The sequence below is a fragment of the Liolophura sinensis genome, chromosome 1 (assembly GCF_032854445.1).
Source record: "Liolophura sinensis isolate JHLJ2023 chromosome 1, CUHK_Ljap_v2, whole genome shotgun sequence".
NCBI lineage: Eukaryota > Metazoa > Mollusca > Polyplacophora > Chitonida > Chitonidae > Liolophura > Liolophura sinensis.
Genome location: NC_088295.1, coordinates 93463504 through 93481184, shown reverse-complemented (window position 1 = coordinate 93481184; position 17681 = coordinate 93463504). Strand labels below are relative to the sequence as shown.

General features: G+C 42.9%; 2 protein-coding genes across 2 annotated transcripts in view; both read right to left on the bottom strand.

The window, feature by feature from the left end:
- Positions 1-6230: 6230 nt before the first annotated feature.
- On the bottom strand, positions 6231-9639 carry LOC135465805 (mucin-1-like). Its single transcript, XM_064743157.1, has 2 exons — positions 9576-9639; positions 6231-7423 (listed from the first exon to the last, which is right to left on the bottom strand). The coding sequence occupies exons 1-2, from the start codon at positions 9637-9639 to the stop codon at positions 6231-6233; spliced, it is 1257 nt and encodes a 418-aa protein (XP_064599227.1).
- Positions 9640-10334: 695 nt separating this feature from the next.
- Positions 10335-17681, bottom strand: part of LOC135462135 (uncharacterized) — a 42756-nt gene continuing 35409 nt past the window's right edge. The window contains exons 26-29 of the mRNA XM_064739504.1: positions 16947-17054; positions 16336-16443; positions 12341-12469; positions 10335-10652 (exon numbers count right to left, since the gene is read on the bottom strand). Coding sequence (XP_064595574.1) covers positions 10408-10652; positions 12341-12469; positions 16336-16443; positions 16947-17054 — 590 coding nt within the window. The 3' untranslated portion in view covers positions 10335-10407. The remainder of the gene's footprint in view (positions 10653-12340; positions 12470-16335; positions 16444-16946; positions 17055-17681) is intronic.

The following is a 17681-nucleotide window of genomic DNA, read 5'->3' as shown; positions in this document are numbered from 1 at the left end:
TCCCGCGTGAAGTCGAGTCCAAATTTTACTGTGAACCAGCGAGATAGGGGTACCTCGAGGACGTGAGGCAGTCACATGCCGTTCCCGGGTGAAGTCGGGTCCACATTTCACTGTGAACCAGCGAGATAGGGGTACCTCGAGGGATGGGCATTTGAACCCCTCACGTCCTCGAGGTACCCCTGTCTCGCTGGTTCACAGTGAAATGTGGACCCGACTTCACCTGCCCATCCCGGGTGATAGTGGTGACCTATTCAACTCCTGGCAGTGATAGAAATACCAAAACATGCATAAATTTATCTCGTGCGAGCTCAACTCAAGTCTCAAGCGGTATGCATTAAACTTAATGACACATGTAGACTTTCGTTCGCTCACTAAGTGCTTTTCCTCATTTTCCAGCATCTCGAGTTAAAACAGAGCCACATTACTGTAACGTGAGGCAGATTACCCAGTGTATATGAAAGCTATAGGCCTACACGAGGCATTTGAAAACCTACATGTATATTCGATCATTTCCACTGAAATATGCCTATATTATTACAAATTAAACAATTAACGTTGTTGTCCGGTGACCGCAGATTGTGACCGAGTTAAAATAAAGCACCATATTTTGTATATAGGCTTGTTTGGATATAAGGAATTATATTAGAAGGGTTGCCCATTTCTACAAAAACAGCAAGTCCCGTGATTTGCATAAATCCTAACTGAACGCATTTAGGCCTACATTTTATAGCCGACTGTTTTGTGATTATTTGTTTGTAATGACTAAGGAATCTAACTTTCCTAGCGATGAAGACACATGGCTGTGCCTAAGATGGATTCATATTTTCCGATAATAGGGAAGACATATGCATCTTGAAAGGATTTACCGCCATGGTGGTAGACTAAAGTTCTCCTGACCCTCCGGAAGTAATACAGCGTTCAGCACTGACGCTGGTCACCATTTCATGACTTTACAAACAGTTACTTTTGGCTTCATGTTTTATGACTCAGAATTGGAATGGTTATTGGATGGAGGAGGTTTAGTGTTGGTAAATTCTGATTGGGTGGGGTGTCAGGCCTGCAGGTGTCTTGGACATAATGTTTCATGCAGACATCATTATATGTACACCAGCAATCTGACTGGTCTGTATCTGGATATGCTATCATAATATGTCTGAAGTATTGTGCTTGAAGTGAACTTTAATGTTAACACTGAGTTAGATCGGAATACATTACCTACGTGTAAATACTATCAGCGCCATTTATTACTTATGTATAACATAACCATCATATTTAGTAACATGTATAAAACTATTCTTTGTACATAACTATGTAAAGCTGTCCACAAAATCATCTGCGCTCATTTCTACACGTCCGTAGTGGCTACATTGGTTACCCACTTTCCGAATAAAGCGCTTTCCTCTCAGATTTCCTACACCATTCTTTACTTTGAGACGAAACACAAATTCACTGACCCATATTCTCAATATAATTAAACACGTTATGAAAATATGGAGGCTTTTTTATCGGAGAGAATCGATCGGAATACAAGTAAAGACCGGTGGTGAGTCACACTTATCAACTTAAAGGTATCAAAGTAAAAATCTGGAAACACTTTTCCTTTGTGACATTCAAGGTCTATAATAAACATTTATAAGAAACATGTCGTTTTCTGCTGGCGAAGGAAACGACGTTTGCGTGGTCCATCGGATATCTCATACTAACATAACATAAGTAAGGCTCTCAACTTACACGCACCAAAGTAAAAATCTGGCAACACTTTTCCTTTGTGACATTCACGGTTTTTAAATTATTTGATTTACGCCGTGTGCAATAATATTTCACTTATACGACGGCGGATCAGCATTATTGTGAGAGGAAACCGGGCAATGCCCTGAGGAAACCCACGACCATCTGTATGGAGAGGAAGCCAGCATGAGCACGACTTGAACTCTCAGTGACCGCATTTGGTGAGAGGCCCCTGGGTCATAGTACTGCGCTGGAATGCTAACCACTTCGGCCACGGAGGTCCTCAAGACTTTGAAGATGTAACTTGCTGCTGCCTCGCCTGGCGCCCAGCACTGAGAGGTTAAAACAAGGGAACTTGAATGGTTGGCCATTCGCAGTATAATGTGACTGGTTGGGTGTCATGACTGGTGTCTTCGGCATGATAGTTCTGTGGGGGCAGCAATTTGCCGGTATGGACCTGTCACAAGTAGCCAGTGTATGTACATATACCTAATGACTTATCGTCGTTATGTGACTGAAAAAAAATTCAGTATGACGTTAAACGCCAAACATACATATGTAAACGTGTAATAAACATACATACGTGTTGATGTTTACACTCGGATAAAACCCACGAAGCAAATGTGTAGGAGGAACTATAGGATCTTTTTAATAAAAATATAGGATAAATAAATTCTTTTCTGAAAATATAGGACAATATAGTAAACCACAGAAATAATTCTGACGACATATTATTCCTTGGGTAGTTGTTTAATTCCGCAATGAAATTTTTTCAATTGTAGCATGGAGTCAGTTTTATGAATAAACGAACCAGCACTTTTGTCCATTGTGAGACCTACACATATGCACAGCAGTACTGGTAAACCGCAGCATTGTGGTCAGATTGTGTATTATATAACGTACGGATATGCACACCAGTACTGGTATACCACAGCACTTTGATAAGTTTGTGCATTGTGTGACGTACGGATATGCACACCAGTACTGGTATACCACAGCACTTTGATAAGTTTGTGCATTGTGTGACGTACGGATATGCACACCAGTACTGGTATACCACAGCACTTTGATAAGTTTGTGCATTGTGTGACGTACGGATATGCACACCAGTACTGGTATACCACAGCACTTTGATAAGTTTGTGCATTGTGTGACGTACGGATATGCACACTAGTACTGGTATACCACAGCACTTTGGTAAGTTTGTGCATTGTGTGACGTACGGATATGCACACCAGTACTGGTATACCACAGCACTTTGGTAAGTTTGTGCATTGTGTGACGTACGGATATGCACACCAGTACTGGTATACCACAGCACTTTGGTAAGTTTGTGCATTGTGTGACGTACGGATATGCACACCAGTACTGGTAAACCACAGCACTTTGGTAAGTTTGTGCATTGTGTGATGTACGGATATGCACGCCAGAATTGGTAAACCACAGCACTGCGGTAAGATTGTGCATTGTATAATGTATGGATATGCACACCAGTACTGGTAAACCACAACAGCACAGGTCAGTTTGTATTTTGTGTGATGTACGGACATCCAGACCAGTACTGGTAAACCACAGCACTGTAGTCAGTTTGTGCATTGTGTTACTGGTATGCACACCAATGCCGATAAACCACAGCACTTTGGTGAGTTTGTGTATTGTGTGAAGTACAGATATGCACACCAGTATCGGTGGAAGACAGGGAGCATTTAACAACTGCGTGATGCGATACACCATCATTGTCCACCTCTTATTGTCAAGAAGATTCCATTAACAGTTAGAGTGTGGAAATTAAAAAAAATCTCGTCCTTAAATGGCCAGGACACATGGGTTGTGGGTTAAAGCCTAACTATAGAGAGGACATTTGTACATTATCCCCACTCCCACTGCTTGTGGGACATTGGTTGACAACGCTCGTGATGCCATTTGCAGGGTGTGAAATTCATTGGAGACTACTAGCTTTCCACCAATATGTTGTGCATATCTGTGCGTCATGTGTGGGAAGGTTTGTCTGTATCTTGCGGAATGCTGTTGGTTCACCCCATGCACTCCGATTTTCCTCACCTAAAAACTGACCACCATCAGGCCATCCGCACAATTATGTTTGTTGGGGATCACCCGACAAATCCTTAAAAAATAACATCCTAGTCAACAATATTAATGAGGTTTTTGGCATAATTTTTGTTTTACATTTCTCAAAATGTTACCTTTAAAATCCCTGTCTTTCTTATTGTCCAGAATATAAGAAAACAATTGCCTGTCAACCTACCTTAGTTTTCGTGACTGTTGGGTTTGATCACCTCAACACTGACTTTTTAAGGATGGCCTCATATAAGTAAAACCCTCTTGGCATCAAAAGTCAAGCAAATAATATACAATGGTGACAAAGTATGAATTTGGCAATGTATGTTTACGGGGCATCAGGAATAGGCGTTTAATGAAATTACATTATTTCACTAGTTTTGGCCAGCAGACTTCATAGACCATAGTTGTCATAATGGTAAAAATATGTTGTTATCACATACTGGTGTGTCACCCTATCGTGTTTGTTGTAAACCTGTGTTATTATCACACTGTGAACATACTGGTTTTAAGGCTGTAGTGGTTGTTATAAAACTGTGTTGTTATCACACTGTAAACATACTGGTGTTTAAGGCTGTAGTGGTTGTTACTGAACTGTGTTGTTATCACACTGTGAACATACTGGTGTTTGAGGCTGTAGTGGTTGTTGTAAACCTGTGTTGTTATCACACTGTGAACATAGTGGTGTTTGAGGCTGTAGTGGTTGTTGTAAACCTGTGTTGTTATCACACTGTGAACATACTGGTGTTTGAGGCTGTAGTGGTTGTTATAAAACTGTGTTGTTATCACACCGTGAACATAGTGGTGTTTGAGGCTGTAGTGGTTGTTGTAAACCTGTGTTGTTATCACACTGTGAACATACTGGTGTTTGAGGCTGTAGTGGTTGTTATAAAACTGTGTTGTTATATCACTGTGAACATACTGGTGTTGAAAGTGTGGTGGTTGTTATAAAACTGTGTTGTTATCTCACTGTGAACATAGTGGTGTTTGAGGCTGTAGTAGTTGTTACGGAACTGTGGTGTTATCACACTATGAACATAATGGTGTGTCAGGCTCTGTGTTTGTTGTAGAACTGCGTTGTTATAACACCTTGAACATAGTGGTGTGTCGGGATATCGAGGTTGATGTAGAACTGTATTGTTATAACACCGTGAACATAGTGGTGTGTCGGGATATTGAGGTTGTTGTAGAACTGTATTGTTATAACACCGTGAACATAGTGGTGTGTCGAGATATCGAGGTTGATGTAGAACTGTATTGTTACAACACCGTGAACATAGTGGTGTGTGGGGATATTGAGGTTGTTGTAGAACTGTGCTGTTATAACACCGTGAACATAGTGGTGTGTCGGGATATCAAGGTTGTTGTAGAACTGCGTTGTTATAACACCGTGAACATAGTGGTGTGTCGGGATATCGAGGTTGTTGTAGAACTGTATTGTTATAACCCCGTGAACATAGTGGTGTGTCGGGATATCGAGGTTGTTGTAGAACTGTATTGTTATCCCATCGCCAACATACTGGTTTGTCATTCTGTCGTGTTTGTTGTAGAAGTGTGTTGCTATCACACGGTGAGCATACTGGTGCCTCAGGCTGCAATGTTTGTTGTAGAACTGTGCTGTTATCACCCTGTAAATCACCTCGTGTGTCAGATTGTCGTGTTTGTTGTAGGACTGTGTTGCTATCACACTGTAAACATACTGGTATGTCTGTCATTTGTGTTTGTTGTAGAACTGTGTTTTTGTCACAACGTGGACATACTGGTGTGTCAGTCTGTCGTGTTTTTTATTACACGCTGAAGATAGTGGCGTGTCAGCTTGTCCTAGCTTTTGTAGAGGTGTTTTGTTATCACCAGGTGAACATACTGGTGTGTCAGGCTGTCGTAGTTGTTGTAGAGGTGTTTTGTTATCACCAGGTGAACATACTGGTGTATCAGCTTGTCCTAGCTTTTGTAGAGGTGTTTTGTTATCACCAGGTGAACATACCGGTGTGTCAGCTTGTCCTAGCTTTTGTAGAGGTGTATTGTTATCACCAGGTGAACATACTGGTGTGTCAGGCTGTCCTAGTTGTTGTAGAGGTGTTTTGTTATCACCAGGTGAACATACTGGTGTGTCAGGCTGTCCTAGCTGTTGTAGAGGTGTTTTGTTATCACCAGGTGAACATACTGGTGTGTCAGGCTGTCCTACCTGTTGTAGAAGTGTTTTGTTATCACCAGGTGAACATACCGGTGTGTCAGGGTGTCCTAGTTGTTGTAGAAGTGTTTTGTTATCACCAGGTGAACATACCGGTGTGTCAGGCTGTCCTAGTTTTTGTAGAGGTGTTTTGTTATCACCAGGTGAACATACTGGTGTGTGTCAGGCTGTCCTAGCTGTTGTAGAAGTGTTTTGTTATCACCAGGTGAACATACTGGTGTGTCAGGCTGTCCTAGTTGTTGTAGAGGTGTTTTGTTATCACCAGGTGAACATACTGGTGTGTGTCAGGCTGTCCTACTTGTTGTAGAAGTGTTTTGTTATCACCAGGTGAACATACCGGTGTGTCAGGGTGTCCTAGCTGTTGTAGAGGTGTTTTGTTATCACCAGGTGAACATACTGGTGTGTCAGGCTGTCCTAGTTGTTGTAGAGGTGCTTTGTTATCACCAGGTGAACATACTGGTGTGTCAGGCTGTCCTACCTGTTGTAGAGGTGTTTTGTTATCACCAGGTGAACATACCGGTGTGTCAGGCTGTCCTAGTTGTTGTAGAGGTGTTTTGATATCACCAGGTGAACATACCGGTGTGTCAGGGTGTCCTAGTTGTTGTAGAGGTGTTTTGTTATCACCAGGTGAACATACTGGTGTGTCAGGCGGTCCTAGCTGTTGTAGAAGTGTTTTGTTATCACCAGGTGAACATACCGGTGTGTCAGGCTGTCCTAGTTGTTGTAGAGGTGTTTTGTTATCACCAGGTGAACATACTGGTGTGTCAGGCTGTCCTAGTTGTTGTAGAGGTGTTTTGTTATCACCAGGTGAACATACCGGTGTGTCAGCTTGTCCTTGCTGTTGTAGAGGTGTTTTGTTATCACCAGGTGAACATACTGGTGTGTCAGGCTGTCCTAGCTGTTGTAGAAGTGTTTTGTTATCACCAGGTGAACATACCGGTGTGTCAGGGTGCCCTAGCTGTTGTAGAAGTGTTTTGTTATCACCAGGTGAACATACCGGTGTGTCAGGCTGTCCTAGTTGTTGTAGAGGTGTTTTGTTATCACCAGGTGAACATAGGCCTACCGGTGTGTCAGGCTGTCCTAGTTGTTGTAGAAGTGTTTTGTTATCACCAGGTGAACATACTGGTGTGTCAGGCTGTCCTAGTTGTTGTAGAGGTGTTTTGTTATCACCAGGTGAACATACTGGTGTGTCAGGCTGTCCTAGCTGTTGTAGAGGTGTTTTGTTATCACCAGGTGAACATACCGGTGTGTCAGGGTGTCCTAGTTGTTTGTAGAAGTGTTTTGTTATTACATCGCCAAGATACTGGTGTGTCAGTTTCTCGTGTTTGTTGCAGAACTGCTTTGTTATCACATAATGAACATCCTGGAGTTTGAAGCTGCGGTTGTTGTTGTTGTAGAACCGTGAACGTACTGGTGTGGGGCTGTCTGTGTGTTGTACAGCTGTTTAGTTATCACACTGTGAACATAGTGGTGTTTGAGGCTGTGGTTGTTGTTGTGCAACTGAGTTCTTATTACTCCGTGAACATAGTAGCTTGTCAGACTGTCGTATTTGTTGTTGACGTGCTTTGTTAATTACATCGCCAACAAACTGGTGTGCCAGGCTGTTGTGTTTGTTGTAGAACTGTGTTGCTATTACACTGTGAACAAACTGGTGTTTGAGGCTTTGGTTGTTGTGCCGAGCAGAACATGACGTCTCCACGATGCAAATGTAGCGTCATTTGACCTAAATAAATTTAGCGTCAATACACTATAAATTTACTGTTGTACCGGATTCTCGTGTTTTGGCACTAAAAGCAGGGACGAAATCATGGGGTCATAAGCGAACTCTTGTGGCAGTATATAGGACACAGACACCCATTACAACTTCCGTTTTTCGGTAGGGACGATTGAAGTTCTGTGAATTTTAGGGTATAAAGTCTTTTTTGCTCCCAGGCGTCCATTTTTGGTGCACAGGTGCATGCTTGGTATTAAAATGCTGGAAACTGTCTAAACTTTGAGGAGGTATTAGCTTTATTGATGAAAGTTTGAAATTCTGGACGAAAGGACACAAGGTGTGAGGTAGTGATGAGGCTGCGAGTGACATCCCCTTGGCGTTGCTAGGCACGCCTCCCAGCTGCCGGCATGGAAAGGTCCAGATTTTGACGGTCAACCTATGTCACGATTTTTATGGCTTCTTTCTCACAATTTATTCTTCAGTGCTGCGGAGACAATGTATTGCTTGTCTGTTGATGTCTCCACAGCCAGGGAAATTGCTTGTGAAGCATTCTGGCCCGGTTTCTTGGGACTGGTTATGGCAATGTTGTTGTAGCGAGTGTCTGTGGCCAGATCTATTGTGCTGTCATCCTCTCCTCTTTGCCTTTTGTATGCCTTTACCTCTTCCACCTTATTTGCCATATCCTCTCTGTTCAGCTTTGCGATTGCAGATGCGACATGGTTTGCAGTGCGATGCATGTTCCTACGAGTGGCAGGCGGCACGTCCATCGCTGCAAATAGGAGTCTGGCTCGGGTGTTCCCCATTGGTGTGTCCTGGAGGCCTACTTGAAGAGCTCGGTTCACCGCCGCAGCTTTTTGGCCAGGTCTGTTGCATTCTACCTCTTTGTAGAATTTGTGGAAGCCAGATACATAGTCACAGTCACAGCACTTAAAACTGAACGCCCAGGCTAAACCCCACTTTTTCTCTGCAGCTATCTCTAACCTGGGCAGTGGACAGTGGTCCTTGGTCTCACTGTGCTCAAGCATTACTTTGTTCCATATACACACCATTTTCTGTATATCTATGAGTCGCATTCCTTCAGCAGCCCATTCTCGCTCATGTGTATCTCTGTCTGATCCAGCCGTGGAATCTACCTTGCACCGTCTTGGCCGCTGTATTCTCTTTGTGTCAGGCTGGTGTGTTCTTACACATGTGGAAACCGTGGTGGAAATGAAGCGTTATTACATCCTAAACCGTGCTGTACCGGGATACATTTCGCCATAGGGAAACCGTGGTAGAAATGAGGCGTTATTACATCCTAAATTGTGCTGTGCCAGGATGTATTTCGTCATGGGCAAATGAGGCGTTATTACATTCTAAACTGTGCTGTGCAGAAATTAATTTCCCTATGTGGAAACCATGGTGGAAATGAAGCCTTATTACATCCTAAACCGTGCTGTACCGGAATACATTTCGCCATGGGGAAACCGTGGTAGAAATAAAGCGTTATTACATTCTAAACTGCGATGTGCCAGAATGTATTTCAACATGGGGAAATGAGACTTAATTGCATCCTAAACTCTGCTGTGTCGGGATGTACTTTACCATCAGGAAACCGTGGTAGAAATGTGGCTTTATTACAGCCTATACCGTGCTGTGTCGGGATGTACTTTGCCACGGGGAAACCATGGTAGAAATGTGGCGTTATTACAGTCTAAAGCGTGATGTGCCGGAATATAGTTTACCATGGGAAATCCGTGGTAGAAATGAGGCGTTATCACATTCTAATTCGTAATAGTAATGTGGCGTTATTACATTCTAAGACGTGCTGTTTTTGGAGGTATTTTGCCATGCGAAGCCGTGGAAGAAATGAGGTGTTATTACATCTTAAGCCGTGTTCTGCCGGGATGTATATCGCCTTGAGGAAACCGTGGTAGAAATGAGGCATGTTCATGTCCTAAACCGTACAAGAAAAATGAAGCAATTACATCCTAAATCTTGCTGTGTCGTGATGTTTTTCGCCATGAGGAAACCGTGGTGGAACGGTGGTGTTTTTACACGTTTATCCAAACTTCTGTAGTAATGTACAGTACCTCTTCATGTGAAACTGTGATTAAGCTTTAATCCGTTTGCCATGCCGGTAGATCTAAATTTTTTTTATGAAAATGATCTAAAAAAAAAAACACCATAAAATCAATGTGGCGTCATTACAGCTTAAACCTACTGTTATGCCGGGATGGAATATTTCGCCATGATACTTGTGGGTTTTTTGCTAATTAAAACAACTTATGTGGAGTACATGTGTTAAATAAACACACTGTGCCAATAATGAAGACACAGTGGTAGTAATATGGTGTTATTAGAAGCTAAACGATTTGCTGTGGTACATGTGGTATGATATATGGGGTTTCTCCAGGGGGAAATCGTGATGGAAACGTGTCGCAGGGATGTCGTATTTCACCCTGGGGAGTTTTTACACGCCGTTAATTATACATTTATCTGTAAGAAAGCTTTGACACCTGTCAGAGGGCCGTATTTTATTCCAGGATAGCACCCAGTGAACAGTTGCAATAACTGCATCATTTATAAACTCATGTCATAATGCATTATTATGACACATAAAGCAACAACTCAAATCCGATGTGGGATGCACTGAGTATATTTATTACGAATTTAAGACAGGTTTAACATAATGTAGGTCGTATACAAGAGAATTTTATCGTCCTAAGGCACAGGCATTACTCAACGACGTAGCTGCAGGGAGTGTGTCTCGATTTGAACAAAAATTTATTACAAGGGTATTTTGGAGTGTGGTTGGACAGGCAAGGTTGTTGTAATCCTCGAGATTTTCCAAGGTGCAGTAGGTGGAATAGTCTACTGAATTTGGACTAGAGCAAAAAAATTGCAATGATGCCGCGATACTTGACAACTGCTGACAAAACGCAAAGCAAGAGACTGTATCTGAAACAGAGAGAGATATTAACCTGAGCACAAAAGCATTCAGTTAGCCACGGCTTGACTAGAGCCAGCTAAGCTTACAAACATACACGTAATTACATGGGAATCTTCCAGATACAAGGCGCCTGGCAAAGAGCAGCAGTTCAAGGTGTGGTGTTTCGTCATTTTGTACGCCAAATTTTGATTCTCCGTTTTCTTATCTTACCTGTCACTTGAAGATGAAATTCATGTTGTAAATACTTTGAACTGTATAACATGTATACTTTGTTGTATACCAAGGTAGTAGTGTTTATTTTTAGTCCTCCAACAACCAGGGGGAATAGCTCACTGCAAAACTCTACTTACTATGAAAAGTCATGCATCCGCTGAATGTTTATTGCTTGTACAGTATTTGTCTATTAACTGTGCATGGCTGTTTATCTCTGCCTATGCAGGCATTATGGGCACTATATGGATGTTAACAAACAAAAAAACAACAGCCTCAATCACCTCCGCCGTGGTTTTGTCAGTGGGTTTCAGAACTGTCACCACAAGATAAATCACCACACAAATTACACACCCTTTCACGGAACACTGTGATTTTTTAATTTTTATATAAATAGGTCGATCTTTTCACATTTTCATTCAAATTAATTAGCAAATAATCAAATGAGGAATTATGAGGAAATAATCATAATGCAGCCAGCATTATGGTGGAAGGAAACCGGAAAGAGCCCGCGGAAACCCACGCCCATCCGAAGGTTGCCGGCAGACATTCCCACGTACATAGGCTAAAAAGGCCACACAAACTTATAAAAAATTGCACACACATACACACACACACACACACACACACACACACACACACACACACACACACACACACACACACACAATTCGAAGAAATTTAATGTTTTAAGTTTTCATGAATACTAAAAGTCCGTTCGGATGTTTTTCGTCTAAATGGTAAGGTCTAATTTATTTACAGCTTTCCGTTTATTTTCAGTAATACGAAGGCTATAAAAACTGAAATCTTTGTATCTTTCACAATATTTCCAGTGGTCTTAAAACGAGAGCACCAGGCACCAGGGGAAGGGCAATGACCTTAAAAAAGGGATCGTAATAGACTTGCGAAGGGTAGCGGTCTGCAAGCGGGGGCCGTGTAAACACTTTGTAAATGGCAGCCATTTTTAAAACGAGGGTTTTGTAAGGAAGGATGGATAAGGCGGTGGTCTTAAAACAAGAGCTTTGTAACGTCAACAGTTACGACAGCCGCCTTAAAACGAGTACTTTCTAAGGCACCAGGGACACCTAGCAATGGGCAGCAGCCTCAAAACCAAAGCTTTGTAAGGCACCACAGGAAGGACACTTGCCTCAGAACTCGAGTTCTGTAAGGCACCAGGGGGAAGGCGATGGCCTTAAAAAGGAGAGCTTTGAAAGGGACCAGGAGGATAGTAGCGACTTTATAACAGGAGCTGTTAAAAGGCAAAGTGTGCTCTTTTTGCACCAGTTTCATTGACGTTGCCGTCATATAAGTAAAACGATATCTCTACTAGGGTTGCATACCAAGTAATTAACCAATCAATAAACCAGTGAACTTACCAATTATTTAGTCTTTCAGACTTAAGCAACTTCTGAAACTAAGCTGCAGGATTATAACTGTTTATGTTTATATATGTGTCGTGCTATAGTAAATTGGAAAAATAACATACTGGAGAAGATGGTTTGGTAAAACGTCTGGCTGTAGCCATTGGTGGTTCTGCTCGTGTCACATCTTTCACAAAGGTTCACCGGATTCGTTTGACCATTGTCCACACATGTATTACCAACAGCACAACCAGCTGAAACACAACCATCATTCATGGTGTTAGTTTTCTGGATATATATCAAGAACTTTCCTATCTTGCTGATACGTCACGGATTAATAAAACCGGAAAAGAGCTACAAACAGTAGGCATTTTGTGCACTGTGAATACAAGTGTTAAGATTGGGAGAAATCATATTGCAAGTGCAGTACTCCCGCAGCAGTATGTCTGCTGATATAAGCTTTGGTGTTAAACAAATTACTCCAGTAAAGTAACTTAACAAAACCATTGAACAAGTCACTTGTAAAAAAGATCAATCTAGCTTGTAATGTAGTTCGGTGGAGTTCTTTTTGGGATAGCCGTGGTGTGTGTAGTTTGGCCGAGTGACTCGTTGACATAGCCATGGTGTGTTGGGGTAGGTGTGACGTTACTCGATGGATTGATCCTTTGGGATACCTGTCGTGGATGCGGTATGGCGGAGTAATTCTTTGGGATAGCCGTGGTGTGTTGGGGTAGGTCTGATGTAGTTCGGTGAAGTCATTCTTTAGGATACCTGTCGTGGATGCGGTATGGCGTAGTGACTCTTTGGGATAGCCGTGGTGTGTGTAGTTTGACCGAGTGACTCTTTGGGATAGCCGTGGTGTGTTAGGGTAGATGTAACGTAGTTCGGTGAAGTGATTCTTTGGGATACCTGAAGTGTATGCGGTATGGCGGAGTGATTCTTTGGAATAGCCGTGGTGTGTGTAATTTGGCCGAGTGACTCTTTGAGATAGCCGTAGTGTGTTGGGGTAGATGTGATGTAGTTCGGTGAAGTGATTCTTTGGGATACCTGTAGTGTATGCGGTATGGCGGAGTGAATCTTTGGGATTGCCGTGGTGTGTTGGGGTAAGTCTGATGTAGTGAGGTGAAGTGATTCTTTGGCATACCTGTCGTGGATGCGGTATGGCGTAGTGATTCTTTGGGATAGACGTGGTGTGTGTAATTTGGCCGAGTGACTCTTTGAGATAGCCGTGGTGTGTTGGGGTAGATGTGACGTAGTTCGGTGAAGTGATTCTTTGGGATAGCCGTGGCGTGTGTAATTTGGCCGAGTGACTCTTTGAGATAGCCGTGGTGTGTTGGGGTAGGTCTGATGTAGTTCGGAGGAGTGATTCTTTGGGATACCTGTCGTGGATGCGGTATGGCGTAGTGATTCTTTGGGATAGCCGTGGTTAGTGTAATTTGGCCGAGTGACTCTTTGAGATAGCCGTGGTGTGTCGGCGTAGGTCTGATGTAGTTCGGTGAAGTGATTCTTTGGGATACCTGAAGTGTATGCGGTATGGCGGAGTGAATCTTTGGGATAGCCGTGGTGTGCTGGGGTAGATGTGATGTAGTTCGGTGAAGTGATTCTTTGGGATACCTGTAGTGTATGCGGTCTGGCGGAGTGATTCTTTGGGATAGCCGTGGTGTGTGTAATTTGGCCGAGTGACTCTTTGAGATAGCCGTGGTGTGTCGGCGTAGGTCTGATGTAGTTCGGTGAAGTGATTCTTTGGGATACCTGTAGTGTATGCGGTATGGCGGAGTGAATCTTAGGGATAGCCGTGGTGTGTTGGAGTAGGTCTGGTGTAGTTCGGAGGAGTGATTCTTTGGGATACCTGTCGTAGATGCGGTATGGCGGAGTGATTCTTTGGGATAGCCGTGGTGTGTGTAATTTGGCTGAGTGACTCTTTGGGATAGCCGTGGTGTGTGTAATTTGGCTGAGTGACTCTTTGGGATAGCCGTGGTGTGTTGGGGTAGATGTGATGTAGTTCGGTGAAGTGATTCTTTGGGATACCTGTCGTGGATGCGGTATGGCGGAGTGATTCTATGGGATAGCCGTGGTGTGTGTAATTTGGCCGAGTGACTCTTTGAGATAGCCGTAGTGTGTTGGGGTAGGTTTGACGTAGTTCGGTGGGGTGATTCTTTGGGATACCTGTCGTGGATGCGGTATGGCGGAGTGATTCTTTGGGATAGCCGTGGTGTGTGTAATTTGACCGAGTGACTCTTTGAGATAGCCGTGGTGTGTGTAATTTGACCGAGTGACTCTTTGGGATAGCCGTGGTGTGTGTAATTTGGCTGAGTGACTCTTTGAGATAGCCGTGGTGTGTTGGGGTAGGTCTGATGTAGTTCGGTGGGGTGATTCTTTGGGATACCTGTCGTGGATGCGGTATGGCGGAGTCATTCTTTGGGATAGCCGTGGTGTGTGTAATTTGGCTGAGTGACTCTTTGGGATAGCCGTGGTGTGTTGGGGTAGATGTGATGTAGTTCGGTGAAGTGATTCTTTGGGATAGCTGTAGTGGATGCGGTATGGCGGAGTGATTCTATGGGATAGCCGTGGTGTGTGTAATTTGGCCGAGTGACTCTTTGGGATAGCCGTGGTGTGTTGGGGTAGATGTGATGTAGTTCGGTGAAGTGATTCTTTGGGATAGCTGTAGTGGATGCGGTATGGCGGAGTGATTCTATGGGATAGCCGTGGTGTGTGTAATTTGACCGAGTGACTCTTTGAGATAGCCGTGGTGTGTGTAATTTGACCGAGTGACTCTTTGAGATAACCCTAGTGTGTTGGGGTAGGTTTGACGTAGTTCGGTGAAGTGATTTTTTGGGATACCTGTCGTGGATGCCGTATGGCGGAGTGATTCCTTGGGATAGCCGTGGTGTGTGTAATTTGGCTGAGTGACTCTTTGAGATAGCCGTGGTGTGTCGGCCTAGGTCTGATGTAGTTCGGTGAAGTGATTCTTTGGGATACCTGTCGTGGATGCGGTATGGCGGAGTGAATCTTTGGGATAGCCGTGGTGTGTTGGGGTAGATGTGACGTAGTTCGGTGAAGTGATTCTTTGGGATACCTGTCGTGGATGCGGTATGGCGGAGTGATTCTTTGGGATAGCCGTGGTGTGTGTAATTTGACCGAGTGACTCTTTGAGATAACCCTAGTGTGTTGGGGTAGGTTTGACGTAGTTCGGTGAAGTGATTCTTTGAGATACCTGTAGTGTATGCAATATGGTGGGGTGACTCTTTGAGATAGCCGTGGTGTGTTGGGGTAGATGTGACGTAGTTCGGTGAAGTGATTCTTTGGGATAGACGTGGTGTGTGTAATTTGGCTGAGTGACTCTTTGAGATAGCCGTGGTGTGTTGGGGTAGGTCTGATGTAGTTCGGTGAATTGATTTTTTGGGATAGCTGTAATGAATGCAATATGGTGGAGTGACTCTTTGAGATAGCCGTAGTGTGTCGGGGTAGATGTGACGTAGTTCGGTGAAGTGACTCTTTGGGATACCAATAGTGTATGCGGTATGGCAAAGTGATTCTGTGGGATAGCCATGGTGTGTGTAATTTGACCGAGTGATATAGCCGTGGTGTGTTAGGTTAGGTGTGACGTAGTTCGGCGGTGGGATTTTTGGGATACCTGTAGTGTATGCAATATACAGACTTGCAGATTGATTCTTTGAGATAGCCGTTGCCTGTGCAGTTTGAGTGGAGTGATTCTCTATGATACCTGCAGCGTATGCAGTTTGGCGTTTGATTTTGTGGGCTAGCCGTGGTGTTTGCTGTTTGGCGGAGTTATTGCATGTGTTGGTCGCGGTGTGTGCTGTTTGGCGCAGTGATTTAGTTGGATAGCAGTTGTGTGCTGTTTGCTGTTGTGGTATGATAAGTGTGTACGTGTGGACAAGTGTGTACAACTACCAAAATGGCAAATGGTGATTTCTTCTAGTTCTGTATTTTTTGTTTTTTTGGCTACCTGACATTAAAACGTGAAGTCATGTCTAAATTTTCTTAGCTTGAATTGCCCAGGAAAAATAGATGATGCACTTTTTTTAAGGAAAACGGAGATTGTGAGACTCTTTGACAAGTTTGTGCCTGGACAGCCAATATTAAAGGTAATTTCACTCACACATTGGTGTAAAAGCAGAGAGGCTGGATGATGGTATGCACCGGTTACACGGATTATCGGAACTCTGGGCATTCGTCGGGAAACACTGATTGTTGATAATGCACCCTCCTGCAACATTATGCGTTTTATGGCAGTGGTAAGTGCACAGTTCCAAAACTATGTATTTTTTATTAAACTATATATTTTTCTAGGTCTGTATCACAGATTGCAATCAACCACATTTGTCATACTGTATACTCGTGTACCATAGATTACATGCTACCACAAATGTCACACTGTATACCCGTATATCATAGATTACATACTACCACAATTGTCACTGTATATCCATGTATCATAGATTACATACTACCACATTTGTTACACTGTATACGGTCGGTTTGCAATGTTGTTTACGTATATGACATTTAGATGAACTTACAATACAATACAGTGTAGGCTAAAACAAATCTAAGTCCAACTTAAAGACATGTATTAGTTTCTGAATCCCAGGGTCCAACTGATCATGCCAGCTACATAGGGCAAAAGAATTTACAACCAAGTACTATTTGTGAATGTAAAATAAACGTAGGGATATATGTAACCGAGAAAGATGCGAATTTGTTACTTACCAGTAATTGTGAAATCAAACTTCGATATAGCCGGGGCACATGTACGACAAGAGTCGGCGACGCTGGCGCGCTGGCCAGATACGTAACACCGATTTCCAATGAAACATCCTGGTATAAACATGGAAATAAAAGGTGTTATTACATGCAGAATGCGTTCTTCAGCTCTATAAAACTTACTTACAAAAGGCATGATAGGCACATATTGTTGGCATAACAAACTCCACAATTTGTTTTAGTGATACATGCACGTACAAACCCGGTTATAGCACGTCACAGTTCGGTGTCTTTGTATACCGTTACCTTATATTCTGTGATGTATATACATCCAATAATAACATTTAAGATTAACCGCTTTCGTTTACCTTTATATTTTATGTTCTCTGATACATGTGGACCCAAAAAATAACACTCTGCATCATTTTACCAATACGTCAGCATTTTGTTCTCCGATACGTGTACAGTAGAATATAACTCCTCACTGCATTATTATATCTATACGTCAGAATTTTGTTCTCCGATACGTGTACGGTAGATTATAACTCCTCACTGCAATATTGTATCTATACGTCAGCATTGTGTTCTCCGATATGTGTACAGTAGATTATAACTCCTCACTGCATTATTATATCTATACGTCAGCATTTTGTTCTCCGATACGTGTACAGTAGATTATAACTCCTCACTGCATTATTATATCTATACGTCAGCATTGTGTTCTCCGATACGTGTACAGTA

Excerpts from the sequence above, each read along its gene's own strand:
- LOC135465805 (XM_064743157.1), bottom strand. The coding sequence starts at position 9,639 with ATGCCTCATTTCTACCACGGTTTCCTCAAGGCGATATACATCCCGGCA. Across the intron at positions 7,424-9,575 it reads GGCAGAACACGGCTTAAGAT|ACAGCCCCACACCAGTACGT; the intron begins GTAATAACACCT and ends TACAACACACAG.